This window comes from Nothoprocta perdicaria, unplaced genomic scaffold (genome assembly GCF_003342845.1).
Source record: "Nothoprocta perdicaria isolate Ctin4 unplaced genomic scaffold, notPer1 scaffold_14, whole genome shotgun sequence".
NCBI classification, from domain to species: domain Eukaryota; kingdom Metazoa; phylum Chordata; class Aves; order Tinamiformes; family Tinamidae; genus Nothoprocta; species Nothoprocta perdicaria.
This window is the reverse complement of record NW_020454538.1, coordinates 5,758,911-5,774,782: the sequence shown is the minus strand read 5'-3', so window position 1 is coordinate 5,774,782 and position 15,872 is coordinate 5,758,911. Positions and strand designations below refer to the sequence as shown.

The window sequence follows — 15,872 nt, the reverse complement described above, 5'->3', positions numbered from 1 at the left end:
TTGAGGCAGGTGGCTATTATCTGTATTTTGTTTGGAAGCTGCAAGAGATTAAGGAGATTTGCAAAGCCTGAAATGGGCTGTTCTGTCAGGCTCTACTGCTACTCAGAAAATATTGGTCTTTACAGATATTATCATAAGTATCTTGCACACACAACAGAGTTTCCTTAGTTTTAAATAATTTAAATGACCATCCTATGCTAATGATGAAGTCAGTGTCGGCTAGTTTTAACAGCATCACATTCCAACCAGAAAGGAAAAGGATAAAGGAAGGTAAAAGGTAAAAAGGAGGACACTTCTGTTTCTTAATCTGAAAACTTATGTTTGAGCTTCTACTTAACTTGGTGATGCCTCGAACCTGAAAAAACAAAAAAAATTGAAAAATCTACACACCTTTGAGTGTATTTTAATATGATTTAATGAATTCTGGGACTATAAATATCAAAGTAATTAAGAAAAAATCCTGCTGTAATTGTAATGCCATTTGAACTTTGAACATCTTTTAATGGCAGTGCTTGATGCTGGCTTAAGTGCTCTGCCTTTATGACATATTTTATCCTAAATTACTCTTGTCCTATCTATGTTTGATCCTGAGGATGTTTTCTTTTTGAATGTTGAATAACAGCTTCAATAATGATGATAGAACTTAAGTTCTGAAAACTCTTTACAATGTTTATCCAGAAAGGAAAGAACCCTCAAAGCACAGAAGTGTGTCATAAGATCATTTAGTTTCAATTAAAATACTATTTTAATGTTYATCTTAAAAGAAATCAGTTGTGTTATTACCTGAGAATAAGTAAGTGTGAAGATGCTCTCACTACTGTTATTGAGCCCAGAGAGAGGGTGAAAAGAGAATAGTGTATTCTTATATTGATGTTTCTTATATTGCCATTTATACTTCACAGAAGAGCTTTATAAAAGAAATATATATATTTTTGTCATGGTAATGCCCTTTGAGTTAAAAAAAAAAAAAAAAAAAAGCTTTAATGCCATTTTTTGGCATTCTAGTGGATGGTATTTAAATGCAAAAACCTTAAAGAATTTGGAATGTATGCTGTGCCACATGATACTGAGCATGAGCTTTTGTAACGATTTAGTGTCACCATTTTCTGAAGTTCTGTATTTTTCCTGGGTGAAAAGTAAGAAAGAAAGAGTGAAAGGGATCAAATTCATATTCCCACTGCTTTTATTTCTGAGACATTCAGGCAAATGAGATGTGATGAAAATCGATGTTAAGATTCAGGCTGTAAAATCACTCACAAACTGATCCTCATTATTACAGTCAAAATGAAAAGCATTGCTGCTTTCTTTATTTTAATTAAAACTGCTGTGAAGTCTTTGAAAGCACATAATATTTGTGACCAGAATGGAAATATAGGTTTTCATCAGGTTTATGACTTTACTGTTTGTGATCAAACAGTTCTTACTGAAGCTGCTGTACTTTTCCTTTCTCAGGTAAAGTTCCTGAAATGTTAGATATTTCTATTCTATTAGATAATATTCTATTAGATAATTAAATAATTCTATTAGATAAAATTATATTAGATAATGTGGATATTATTTAGAGGAAATTACTGTTCCCCTTAGCAGRCAAAATAAGAGCAAAGTTTTTGCTCTTATTTTGTGACAATTCTGAGGTTGGGTTTAAGTCACTGACTTGGAAATGGCAGTTGAGATTCCTGAGCACTTATCACCTTTCTCACATCCCATACTTACTGCTTCAGAGCAGTCTACAAACTCTACTAGMGGAAAAGCAGCTTGTGCTTGTGCAGAGAGAGCAATACAGAAAAGTAAATAAAAAATATAGAAGTAGAAGGAAGATCAAAGATCATGCAGTCCAACCCCCTGTCTGGGCCAGCATCAGATATACCTATAACCTCTGTAATAGGGGTTTGCCTGACCTGTTCATTAAACCCTCACTGAGGAGATGCTCCAGGCTTCATTTGTAGTACTTGCCCATTCTTTGTAGATGTTTCTGAATCATTAATATAGACTGTCCTTATTTTTGCTCTTGATATTGCAGTTTCATAAATTTTGAGAGTTAAGCTTATCTGTTCTAGTCTTTGGAGAGCAGTGGTTTTCTGTCACTTGAGAATAACCTTMTAGATATTGAAAGGTCATTATTGTGTCTACTCGTAGTTAGGAAAAAAACCCACAAACTTTTAGAAACTTGTTTGAAACAAACTTTTAGTTAGGAAACAAAAACAATGTTTCCTATATCGGGTCGAATTTCTAAATCTCTTTTCCCTCTTTTTGTTTTCTGATTCGTACTCCTTTATCTGTCATGCCTTTCTTGGAGTATGATCAAATTGAATTACAAATGTTAACAGTGCTAAATGCAATGAGATGGTTTCACCTAATGTCTGGATATTACTGACAACCTAAATCAGCAGTTTTCTTGTTTTATACAATAGCATCACATTATTGACTGAGATTCAGTTTGTAAACTAAAATTGGAATCGGGTTCTGCATCACAGAATTTGTATAAATGATCGAGTTAACAACAATCCATTGCTTGGTTTCCTTTAATAATTTCCTAGCTATTTGTGTACACTTCTTACAATCATTTCAACTAAACCCATACTTACCTAGTTTGCCTGTGGTAATGTCCCATGGAAGGGTTCGTGAAGACTTAAAGTGGTGGGATATATAGCTAGTGTTGATAAGCAGAAATAAAAAATATCTGAACAAGAAACCACTGTGAAATTAAATAAATACTTCTGATAAATTGAAAAGTAAAAGAAGGCTTTTGATGGGGAGCAGCCAGAGTACAACTTRGGCTGGCTTCAGATTTTCCCCTCTGATACGTGATGCTTGAGCTGCTTGTGGATGTCTCTTGAGAACATTACTTTACATTGCTTTTAACATTTTAAGACATACTGCAATTCGTGACTTTGTACTGTACAACACTACATAGCAAAATAGCAATAGTTCAGGAGCTGATTGACAAGCAGTTTAAATGTCCATGCAACAAGAGTCRTCTGGACTTAGTGCAGGAGAGGGGAATTTAATCTTGACATTACCATAGATAGGCATCTTGGGAAAAGTGACCTATATTTGAATAACATTTCAGACTGTCCTGGTTTTACACATTTTTTCCCTCTGGGGACTATTTTTCTTTCTCTTTTTTTTTTTTTTTCCTTCTTTGGTCTTCATTTTTGAGATGTGAGAATAGCCTGTTAAACACTGAACATGGCCCTGTGTAAACATCTGAGTACTGAGTCTGTTTTNTTTTTTTTTTTTTTTTTTAAGAACTGATTTCTGTTCACATTTATTGTTACCACTGCTATTTCAACAGCTTTTGTTAAAACATTGTGCTTGAAACAGAACACACACAGTTAGTCAGAGATCTGGTTTTCCAAAGAAATGGCTTAAAAGTAAAAAACACTTACAAAACTTTCATGTTTGTTCTGTTAGAAAAGTAGCCAGTCAAGACACAGAATGGTCAATTAATCTTCCGAGATTATAAAGAAAAGCCTGTTGTGTGTCTAGGATCTGAACTTAGATCTCTGGATACAGGAACAAACAGAAGAACGAGGGAGAGAAGTTGACACTATTATTATAAATTATCAAAAAAAGAAGAAAACATAAAAAATATTAGTTMTAGAATAGCTAACTACTGCTGGGAATCATAATAAATGTCCTAGATTAGTTAGTGGAAAGATTAAAATTTAAATATCAGAATTCTTGGCTGCCTGTAAACACACATATTGCTTGTTTCTCTGTTCTAACTTAAGCTCTGAAACCAGGGCCACCTTTGCATAGTTCCCTTACAAACTGCTTTTCTTGGTATTGTTCCTACAAAGTAGAGACAAATACTCAACTATACAGACAAATGCATGCAACTTCATAGGAGTGAATTCTTTTCAACATACTGGAGATGAGAATTTGCTTTCAAAAGGAACTKACTGTATTTTGGATATAAAATGTTTGAAGTGTGTACAAGTAGAGGATGACAGAAAGATCACAGTCATACGATTAGGAAATGTGCAGGGTGCCTTCTGGTGTGCCACAGTTCACGGGGGTAAAGCTGGGGTATTAAAATGGTGCACTAGGACATGCCATGTCATTTTCCAAGAGCAACAGGGATAAACCTAATTGGGATGAAGTGATACAGATGCTGGGTTTTGTTATCATCGATATGAGGGTGAAGCTTTCAGAGACTTTATACCCCAGCATATACTGTTTCATCTTGAGTTCAGCAGAAGTTCAAACAGAGTTTGGAGAAAAATCRAAACTTTGCTTGCTTATCTGACTCCAAGTGATCTCATCCTTTTGAGATACATCTAAAATTAACAACTGTCCTTTACTGAATTCCCTTCTAAAATTCACAGCTGTGTGGAATAAATAGATAGGACTGTAAATGCCTCATATAAGGGTTTGCCTGTAAACTGGCAGCACTGAAAAGCTAATCATATACTTGAAGCTCTAGAATTCCTATTAAATAATATTGGATGAGAGAAGGATTTTCATTTTGAACCCGAATGAAATGCTTACTATTTTTGAAGTAATTGTAAATGTTCTGCAATAAAAAGATTTTCCCCCTTCTGGTTCAGTCTTTTACTGATAAATCCTGTAAATGTCTAAAAAGAGGTATTGTCAGTATTTTCTCATTCAAGAGGCAAAGTTAACCTTTATGTTTTTCACTTTTGCTTTCTCAAAACGTGTGGATTCTGTATGTTGATTTATWAGATGCTAAGTTTATAGTAGCTCTCACTTTTATCACCTGCTTTTATGTTAAAGGAACTTTCTCAGACTACTAGTGTGAGTAAAATCTGTCTTGCAACAGGTTTTAGATATGAAAGAGGAAAGGTGTTTATCTGTTCATTTATTTTAGTACTGCTGATGACCTCCAGAAAAAAAMCTAGGAAATTCCGAATCCTTTGTATTGCTGAGTCACCATTATATGTATTTTGATTCTAAACTCAGAGTGGCTTCATTGTGAGATCCCATAAAGTTTCAATTTAAAATGCTGTTAATACTGAAAATGCAGAATATGCCTGTGCCAATTTCTTAAAGTTTTACAGAGTCTGGAGAACATGTGAGAGAGTCACAGATAACAATAGTTTTATAGTGTTCCTTTTTTTATTTCCTCATTTTTCACTTATTTTTGTAAGATTCACAGAGTATRTATGAAAATAAGATGATAGATCCCTTAGTGATCTGTAATAGGAAAGCATGCAGAATACACACTGTGAAGGACATTGTTGGGCTGAGATCATGGTAGATAGTTAAATCTGACTATCTGATAGTTACATTTGAGTTGGAATGTTTTCTGATTCACCTGCTTCATTTTTTTTTCTATTACAGATGAGGTAACTATACAAATTAAGTCGACTTTTATGTCCTTTCTAATTTAAATTGCAGATATAAAAGCTAAGTCTTTAAGCATGGTTTGCTCAAACTCTTCTGCTGTTTAATATATTTGCTTAACTGGCCTTTTTTTTTTCTGTCTGGCTTTCAGGTCTTTGAAGAAGAACATCACATCTTGTACTTGGACCATGGTGGAGTAATTGTCGCCATCAAAGACACTTCGATCCCTCTGAAAATACTCAAGTAATGCTGCATTCAGTTAAAGCAGAACTGTTGCATATTCAAGATAAAGTTCAGAGTTTAAGATGAGCATTTCACTGTAATCATGTTAGAAATACAGGTGGAATCAGATGAACCAAACATTCATTAAGTCAACAAAATGACCAACTCCTGATGCAGTTGGTACCATAATGTGCTGGATACCATAATAAATTATTATATCATCCGTGTRAATATTTTTTGCATAAAAGACTGTGCTAGTATTTTTACAGTACAATTTATAGTACATGTGTTCTGCACAGTTGTTATCTGCCAGTGGTTTGCAGCAGCAGTACATGGCAATGATGCTGAACTTAAGCTACATAAATACCGAAGGTGTCTATCAGAGTAATTCACAATATAATCAAGCTCTGTCTCCTTTAAGGGCCACTGAGATTGAAGGTGTTGAAGAACAATATGATAGAAGTTTCTAAAGCYAGCGAGAAAATGAATGATGTGTGCTAAAATACTTTGTGAAACAGTTACGCAAGAAGCGTCATGCTCCTGAGAAATGCATGCACAGAGTAACTGTTCTGTGCAGTGTAGATCATGTGATATAATAGGGATGCATTATTTAGCTTTCTGAGGTTATTTGTCTGGAAAAGTTTGGTGCTACAAAAGCATTTTGTTATAAAATATCAAGTTCTAAACTGCATGATAATTACACAAAATATGGTAATCTTATTTAATAGCATACCAAGTTATCTTTAACCTTATGGAAAGGTTAGAAGGTCTTTTAGTACTTCTGATTAGACTCATTTGTGCATAATCCTCTTTAATAGGAATTTATCTGTGTATTTAATTATCTGGAATAAAAGTTAACTCAAGTATCCAGAAAATTCAGTGGAAAGGTACACAAGAAAATAGTTTTTTGAGTCAGAATGTTTGGGCATAGTGGAGTTGCCCAGAGTGTCTGAAACACTTTTTGCTGAATCTTTTTGCAAATGAAAGTATGTTTTGAAAGCATTTAAGTGAATGGTAAGAACTGTGACGGGCCGTCTTGGTGCCTGTAGTCCCACATGTTCTGGCAGTTGAGCTGTTTTGCCTGCTCGTGTCTCAGTGACCTTTGCCTAACAGGTCTCTAGGTCTGAGACTGCTAGGGAGAATTAACTGGCTCTTGAACCCACAAGGCAGCAGAATGATTTGTTCTCAGACCTCAGTGTTTATTTGCTTGAGAGTACCCCTGTTTTTGCAAGTTTATTATACATCCTCTAATAAAGACATGAGCTCCTGGATATGTTGCTGAAAAAAAAGATCAGGATAATGAACTAGACTAACCAGGCAAACTGTATTTTGATTATATTAATCCTAGGATTTAACTCATGAATATTTTTGAAGTAAATTCTACTTAATATAAAACTTGGTGTAAATAAAAATTGCTGCTGCTTTTTTCATAGGTTCAGCATAGATGAAGGCCAGACCTGGAGTACACACAATTTTACCAGCACTTCAGTCTTTGTGGATGGACTGCTTAGTGAACCTGGAGACGAGACACTAGTCATGACGTAGGTTTTCATTTTCTTCTCTTTTTCGGGATTCTGTCTGCTAATGTGATCGAGCATGTTTTTAATTGTGGGTGTTTGAGATAGTCCTTGAGTTAGTGTTTTGTTGCTTGCAGTTGCACAGGCTTTTACACTGATCATGTCTGAAGAGCACAAGTAGGCAGCCTGKCTTTCAAATTATGAGTGAGATATTTCAAATTATAAGGATGAACTATTATGCTTATATTGCTTATAATATGAAATATTATCTTTCATGGTCATTAGAGAGAATGGAATAATAAGATTACAAATATGAATTTGAGAAATATAAATAAAAATACCTGTTTCCTGATTTTTTTTTTCTATTTATACTCACAAATTCTTAGAGTTCACAAAATGTTAAATACCTATGCTATTTTCTGGGAAAATTGTCTTTTATATTGTTGCCCTAGTAACTAGCATCGCAGTAGTTTATGTAACAAAACTGTGGAAAAAGCAAGTTTTACTTCTGTGCAGTGATTGTGGCAGATTCTGTGACTAGAGTTAAAAATAACCAAAAKCTGCAGTTCAGGCCCATGTTTCTCTGTCTTTTCCCCAGAGGCCATGGGCATCTGGATCTGAGCTGCAAGTTCTTCTCTAGGATAAATGCTGATATTTTAGAAGTCCTTGAGAATAAAAAATACCTGTCTAATTTGAGACAAAGGTACTTGATAAGTGCAGTAGTAGTAGGAATGAATGCAGGAAAGAAAAACCCCATACTTTGCACTCAAAGATGTGCAAGATGTTGCATTTGCTTGTATCACTTAGAACAGCTTGTGCAACCTGTGGTATATTAGTGTGTTCATGACAAGCTTTTTCTCCTACGAGTTACAAATAAAGCTGTCTTTGATGTGTACCAGTAGTACTTCCCCAGGAGAACAAAAACAAACCAACAAAAAACCAATAGCTCAGCACAGGAGTTGTATGAATGATTTGCAGCAAAAAAAGAAATTCAAGCCAATGTACTTAAAAATATTATGCCATATTCCTAATGTTGTACTCCACGGGGGTGAATTTGGCCTACTATTCATTCTTCCTTGCTCCATTGTCTTATTTCCATTACACATTCTGCTATCTATATATGTATCTTCTGTTAGAGATATATATATATATATACACGCACACATATATGTTTATATATATGATCTGAGATGAACAAACTTTATTGTTCTACCATCTACCTATTCTTTAAACCATAGGTTTATATGATATTATATCATATATACCACATAAACAGAGGATGTCTCTGAGTGAAAGATTTTCATCGATTTAAATGGAAGTGCAGAGATCAAAGGCTTTTCCTATACTGTAGTTTTAGGAAGATAAAGGAGTGGGTGATGACTGTATGCTGTATTTTCCTTTTAATTCATAAAAAGCAAGAGGCTTTTTATGTATGTATGTAAATATCTGGCTGTATGGGCCAAAGAGATGGTGCAAAACATGATATCTTTTAAAATAATCCATCAGAAATATACCAAATCGTAGGTGAGTTTGGTACGTGAGCTTAAGCAGACACAAAAAGCATCATATAACGTGTGTGTTTCTAAGGCCAGAAGAAATGAATCTGATTCCAGCCAGGCTTAAATCCAGTAGAGTAGGATCTTAGTTTACATTAGTTCCACTGATCATGGAGCAGGTAGACCACTTAGTACCACAGAGCAGCCCTACAAATACTTGGTGCTTTTCTGTCTGTCTTTAAACAAAACCAGAGGAATAAATGTGCAATACATGTTCTCCTTTTGCCACTTTGTCAGCTTCCTTACCTTTCCTACTGGCTTTTTGTTAGGTTTTGCCTTCAGGGTGACAGTGTCCACCTAACATTTGTTATTTCTTTATGTCATTGTTGATTTCTTTTTAAAACTTTGCATGTGTCACTGGATATGACTTGACTGAACTGATCTACAGTGATTTGCTGCATTTGAGAGTTGAGACACAATCCTTGTCTTAAAAAAAGACATCTTTTCCATTTTATTAGAAGGAAATGACTGGAGTGTTATTGGGGGGAACACTAACTTGTATATGGCAAGATATYCGCATGGTAAAGGAAATAAGTTAATACAATGTCTTTCATCCTGAAGAATCCCCAAATCCGTTTCTAAGAACTTGAACAGGTTTCTCATTTTCTCTCTTTTATAGGAGCTTTGTTTGAATATAGTCTAATGTCAAAAGCTACATAAATTAACTTAGTTAAGATAATTCTGGGAGGGTAGTAACTGAAAGAGTATTCCACCAGGAATATGGTCAAACAAAGACTAATTCATTTAAAGCTGCTAGTGCCAGTCATGAAAGGGTCAAAAAATGTTTTACTTGTACAGAAATTAGCAGCTCCAAAAGGGTGAAAATTCCGGTACCACTGAAGTCAGTGTCAGTGGGGTAGGAATTTCCTTCTAGGTTTTTAAGATTCTGTTRAAGAAAAATCTATCAGAAGATTGTCTGGGAAAAGACGTTGAAGGATCTGGTAGCACTACATCTGAGAAAGACATTTTATTTTTTCTAGCACAGTGACTAGAGTATTCATCTGAATTTCTTTTCTGTCCTAACAAATCTAAAGTGGTGCAGTTGGAAAAGCTGAACTGAGGAAACAGGGAATGTGAACCTCAAGCCTTCATTTCAGGAAGTATTGTGTTTTTTTCAAAACAGAGGAAAAACAAATGTTGACTTGTCAAAAGTTTTTGGAAAAATGAATTGTCATCAACCAGTCAGCATTAATCAAAATCATTTAATCCCACTCTTCCACAGTAGTCTAAATGTGTACTTCCAGCTGCCAAAGAATATTTTATTCCATATTGTTCTCTAGTAGATCTAGTTAGGAGTTATAAGTGTCTTGAGCAATAAAATATTTGTAAAATTAAGGAAACAGTTTCTTCATATCAGCCAGATATCAAAGTCTTCCTTACAGGAATCTTTCAAGAGAGATGTTTTCTSAAGTCTTGCAGAGTAACATCTTAATGTGTTGTTGGGATCTTCCTGACACCTTTGAATTATAGCAGTTCTGTGTGTGCATGTCATTCTTGCAAATCTGATTTTACATTCCCGTTAGTTTCCTAGCAAAGAAGGGACACAAAAGACTGTCAAGTTTAAACTCCGTCCAAGCAAGGTGGGCATGGTAAAATAAGATTAGATATTAGGGAAAAACATCTAAAGAGCTGTGTTTTTACTGATTCTGCATAGGGATGTCAACATGGGCTCTTACCAGTATGTAGTTTTTAGGCTTTCTGGCAGCATGCTGCCTTTCCTGCTGCCTCTGCATTTCTTACTGGGTGCAGGAATTGCTCTCTGCTGTGAATTCKTCACTGCAAGCTTCCCTATACTGCAGCCCTAAGAAATTCAAAGTAGCTGAGTAGTAGATAAAACCTCCTCAAGTGGGAGGATAGCTGATGTCTTAAGGCAGATACTAGGTTTTCTTTGCATCTGCATAACCTCATATTTGAATGTAGTTTGAAGAAGCATTAATCAATTGTGAAATTGTACTTTTTACGTAATGAGAAACATATCCAGCTGTCTGTAGGCGGAGGAAATGTACACAGGTAGGAAATGRTGACCTTGTCAAAATAACACTGGCAAAACAGGATTGCTCTATTTCAGCCTAATCTAGATGTCAGCTAATCTAGACATCCATATATCAGTTTAGTTCCAGCTAATTCTGTTGCTGACATCTCAGTGAAGACACATTGGCGTTTTCAAGCCGCTGTATGGTAGTGTCACTACTTGTAGTCTTAGTGACAAGAACATGGGACTGCCCTATCCTCTCCCTCTGCTCTAAAGAACTGCAGTGGGTAATGCTTTGTGTTTGTGGTATTTGTGTTTTTTTTTTTGTTTTGTGGGGTTTTGTTTGTTTTCTTTTTTTTCTTTTCATAAAGTTGACTTTCACACCCATTGGCATAACATATTCAGAAGCGTAGGATCCCAAGACTTTTGGTGCCTTGCTACAGCCCACATTTAGCATATTTTGAAGTCAGACCTGAAAATATGTTTGAATAAAATGAGTTGAAAGATTAGGAACTCAGGGTCTGTAAGAATCCTCATTTGCCTGCCTATACCTAGAGACTTGTAAAGGGACAAAAAGGGTGACACAGTGACCTTTGTGTTTGGACAAGTGGGAGGACATATTATTAAGCAAGGGCGATCTTCCACTTTAGGTTTTAATTATAATCAGTGGTGCTAATAATCTAAACATTTGAAACTTTGCCCTACAATAAAATTATTTACRCACTTTGGTTACTTTTGGATGGGGCCTTGAACTCTTCTCAAAATGAAGGGGCCGCAATTTAAGTGAAGGGGCTACAATTTAGGTGAGCGTAAGCCATTTGCTTCAGGCCTGTAAGTAAAGTCTGGATGAAAAAAAATCTTCCTTGTGGCAAGGGATCTGCTTGTTAAATGTGTGAGTAAAGAAAAATGRAAGTTAGTATTTACTTAAAATGCTAGTTATACTGATAAATTGAATTTTTAAGATGATAGCAGACAGCTGAATGATGTAAAGATATCCTTTATAGTGTCAGATTTCTCCTTAGCTGAAAGAGAACTGTTCTTGAAAAGGATTTTACCAAATATATGCAAAAAATGTTGGACGTAATTCACAGACATTATGGAGCTACTAAGCTGCATAAAATGTGAGCAGCCTGTTCCTGATCTTCACCATCAGTTCTCGGAACCTAAGCATTCATTTACATTCCTCTTCTCTCCAAAAGACCTCAAATGAAGATATTTTGGCATAAAAGAATGATTGTCAATTTTTTTTTTTTCTGGCAGGAAACAATGAAAAAGCATGTTTTGGTTCAATTTCAACTAAATTGTTTCCTCCCCTCATTTTTCACCTTGGCAGACAAACCAGACGAAGAAAAAAACAAAACCCAATATTAAATAGATGCATGTGTTTGTAGTTTAAGGCCCTTAAATCATAAGTGTCTCGAGGTATTTGCACATAATATGTTGTGTACACAAGCACTGTTTATACAAAGTTATTGTATATGCCGATTATGTAGGCAGGTGTCTACTTTTGCACTTGGAAGCATTCATCATTTCCCTAGTTGCAATTTAGGAAGGCCACTGAAAATGTGACCTTTGTTGTGTTCTTTTGGGGAATTACAAAAATATGCTGAATTACAATCTTGATGTGTAACAGACTGAAGCTTGAATCTTGCCTTACTTTCATCCATTTGACTGAACTCCTTGACTTATTTAGTTTCTTTTTCTAGTTTATTTTTTGGTAGTGTAAAGAAGGCAAGGAGAATTGTCAAAATGAAAGCAGATCTGTAAAGATTGCTCTTTTTCACTTTGGAAAATAGTAGACTTAAAGTAACAGTGTATTCATAGTAATGGCTAACCCACTCTTCTAACCTCTACTCTCTTGAAAAAATTTCTGTAATAATTTCTGTAATCCTTTCACCTCTTGTATAAGGTACGTGGAACATTGCCCATTATTTACACAGGAGATAAGGTGCCTCCTCCCAGTACAACTGCCTAATCAAATTACTCCTTCATCATGATCATGATGCTCCCTAACAGGGGAGCTCCCTAACAGGGGAGCTCCCTAACACGGGAGGCCTTACTATATGTTCAAGGCATGTTAATAGTACAGATAGTACGAAGAGCAACAAAGATGGGCACTTTTTTTTGCCTTTTCAGTTATATTGTCATCATTTGTAGTAAAGATATAAAAGAAGGAAAGGACTGTCAGCTCTTTGAGCTCACCATAAATTGACATGAAAAATCTCATTACGTAACAGACAGCTGAGGATATTGCTGCTATTTTAATGTGAGTTTCCTCTGAAATCTAACTATAAGAAGGAATAAGTATTCAATCTGAATTTGCACTTGTTTTATAAAAATAAATAGAGATATTTCACAGTGCAGTATATTTACTTACAGTTGTAGTTCCTTCTAATATGATTTATTGTAGAAAAAGAAGCCATATCTTAGGGAACAAAACCCAAATACCATTTTTCAGTGCGACTCTGTGACTGCCTCCATTTAGATGAAGACTTTTCAGGAGACATAGGGCTGTTTAAATAGTTAACTGTCAGCTCTGAGAGTCTGTTTTTCTTTCTGAGCTTGGTCACAAGCATGTTATTGAATTTTGAGGTTTAGCTCCATGGAGAATGCTAAGTACATACCTTTTTATTCATGTTAGGTACTGCTTAGAAAAAATTATTAAACCTGTTACACAATACTAGAACCACTGAGATGACATCACATATAAGTGATGTTGGCATTGAATTGACCCTAATTCAAGTCTTAGATTTTAACTGCCAACGTTATATAGTTGAGGGATCTCTTGAATCACAAAAAAGTCCTTTTTCACCTTCATGTGGCACATCCAGCTAGCAGAGTGTGTCAGCAGTGTGGTTCTGGACTGTGCAGACCATTTCTGCTACCTTGGCAGAATGCTGTTTCAGAACAGCTTGTTCATAAGGAGGAGAGCAAAAGCCAGTGCAGTACTTGGGAGTTTAGGAGATTAAAAACTTGTCTAGAATGGAAAAGGCCATGTGATTTCCAACAAGAGTAGCTGTGCGTCACACTGTTGTCATCACTGTCCTTCAGTGCAAACACCAAAGTTGGACAACTTAAGTTGCCATGTTAAACATCTGAATAAATTCCACATGTGCTGTTTTCATGATTAGCATGGTGTGGTACAGCAGGACCATTTCCTCAGCTCCGAGATCTTTGAGCATTCTCAGATATTCACCAGTGACGTGAAGCCGTCTCAGTCAGCTCCATTGCTTTGAGTATCCTGTGGGTAGGTCAGACAGACTTCTCAAAGCCATGATTATGAACCTTGTCAGGGACAGAAATAACTAGAATTCCTCCAGCAAATAGTTCAAATGAGTTCGCATAAAAGCTGCATTAAATCGTCTTGGCTTTCAAGTGACGCAATCAAATTAAAAAATAAGATGTATAAATGAATGAATGCTCATAAATGAAGTAGGAACAAACATAGAAAATTGTTATGGCAACTGAAATGGTGAATTTGAAATTATAAATTTCAAATTCTTGAAAAAAGTTCTGAAGTCATTGGAATTTCCTTCAAAAACTGTTTAGCATTGTCTTTCATAGTTAAAATAGAGTTGATAAGATGGCTTTCTAATGAACTATAATTAATCATAATAATTATAATTAATAATTATACTAGCTAATGAATTGCTAGCATCTTGATATATATCTTTATCAGTTACATTTGCTGCACAATTCCTTTTTTTTCACATTCATGATTTTATTGGACAGAGATATTGTGCTTATGAGCAGTTAGACTATGGCTGCCACATTGCAATTCTTTAGTGAAGTTCGTATGTTTGGCTTAAACATTAAATCCTTTTTGGAAAACATCTTATTTTGGAACAGTAGTTACTTGGCTATACGTTAGAACAGGATGTTCTGATGTGTTGTCAAACTCCTGACCTCAGTAAGGCTACAACTGTTGTTGCAGCAACAACATTAATAATTATGCAGGCAGATTTTCAAACATTTTGCTTAACTGGATGCTTGTAAGATATATTTGATTCCTTTGAATCCCAAAGTTGTGTGGTTGCATTTAACATGATGTTTTTGTGGTTGTGTCAATGAGACACTGTGCATCAAATTTCATGATTTTTTTTTAACTTAGAGAATGGTTGGATCACTAGTATAGTTCCTGTGTTCTGTCAAATTATGGTTATCGGTATGTAGAATTAGTAAAGCCATAATAGAAATCAATATTTTGTCAACAAGAGACTGGACTGCCAGGCAGAAGTGCTCTTTCTATTGCCAAAAGTCCACTGAGAGGCTTATAGCTAATCCAGCGAAGGCAGTAAAATCAATGCCTTTGCTGTATTCACATGGATATTGCTTGTGTCTTTTGTATTTTTACAGTAGAATTTCCAAAATTTCTACAGCATTTTCTGTAATTTTTTTTTTGAATAAAATTACTATATCTTCAGCTGGAGATATCTTAAAATATTACCAAATCCCTAGCTGTCATCCAGATGTTTCTGTATTTCCACCCTCCTGTAAGGGAGAATAGGCAATTTCAGTAGCTCATTACGTTACTATTTCAGAATTCTTCAGTGACATCTTTTAAGCCTGATTTTTGTCCTTCCCCTTTTATGCCATTATTTCAGGTCTCGTTGAAGACATTTCAGTCTATAGCAAGACCAATTGAAGACATTTTATTTTACTGCTCTATCTTTTCCACAGAAAAACTGTTATTTCATTTTTTTTGTTGGTTGCRTATTCTAAACAGTTTATGAGTCATTCTTGCCCCTCCTCTAGTCCATTTTCAATGAGTCCCTAAATATGCATGTAACATCCCAAATTAGACCCTGTATTCTTTCAGAGGCTCCACCACTGCCAAGTTTATCCAAATAATCACCTCCATGTCTTATATCTGACAGTTCTGAATACAACCTAGAATTAGTTTTTCTTATGTAACAACACTGCATTCTTGATACAATTCACCATAATTCCTCAACTTTTCCTTTTGGAAAAGGCAGCTTTTTCTTCCGTCAGTTGTGTAATTTGAATTCCAATAATTTCATTCTATGTTATTCACAAAAGTTGTGTATGTCTGTTCTTTGACAACACAATTATTATTTTAAAACATTGACTATGGAACCATCATACAGTTTCCATTTAAGACAATATCAGCTGGAGCTGCCTAGCAGGTTTAAGGAAAGTCAAAATGTGCCCCATTTACTCCTATCCTTTTATSCACTAGACCTATTTTCCTGTTAAAGAAGAAAATTACATCAGTTTGACATGATTTGTTTTGAATAAATCAGTAGTGGCTGTTTATCATCTTAATTATTTCCA

General features: G+C 35.2%; 1 protein-coding gene across 1 annotated transcript in view; it reads left to right on the top strand.

Annotated features, from left to right (window-relative positions):
• Positions 1-15,872, top strand: part of SORCS2 (sortilin related VPS10 domain containing receptor 2) — a 383,600-nt gene that overhangs the window by 329,343 nt on the left and 38,385 nt on the right. Inside the window, exons 13-14 of the mRNA XM_026034091.1 lie at positions 5,462-5,553; positions 6,966-7,073. Of these exons, the coding sequence (XP_025889876.1) occupies positions 5,462-5,553; positions 6,966-7,073 (200 nt within the window). The remainder of the gene's footprint in view (positions 1-5,461; positions 5,554-6,965; positions 7,074-15,872) is intronic.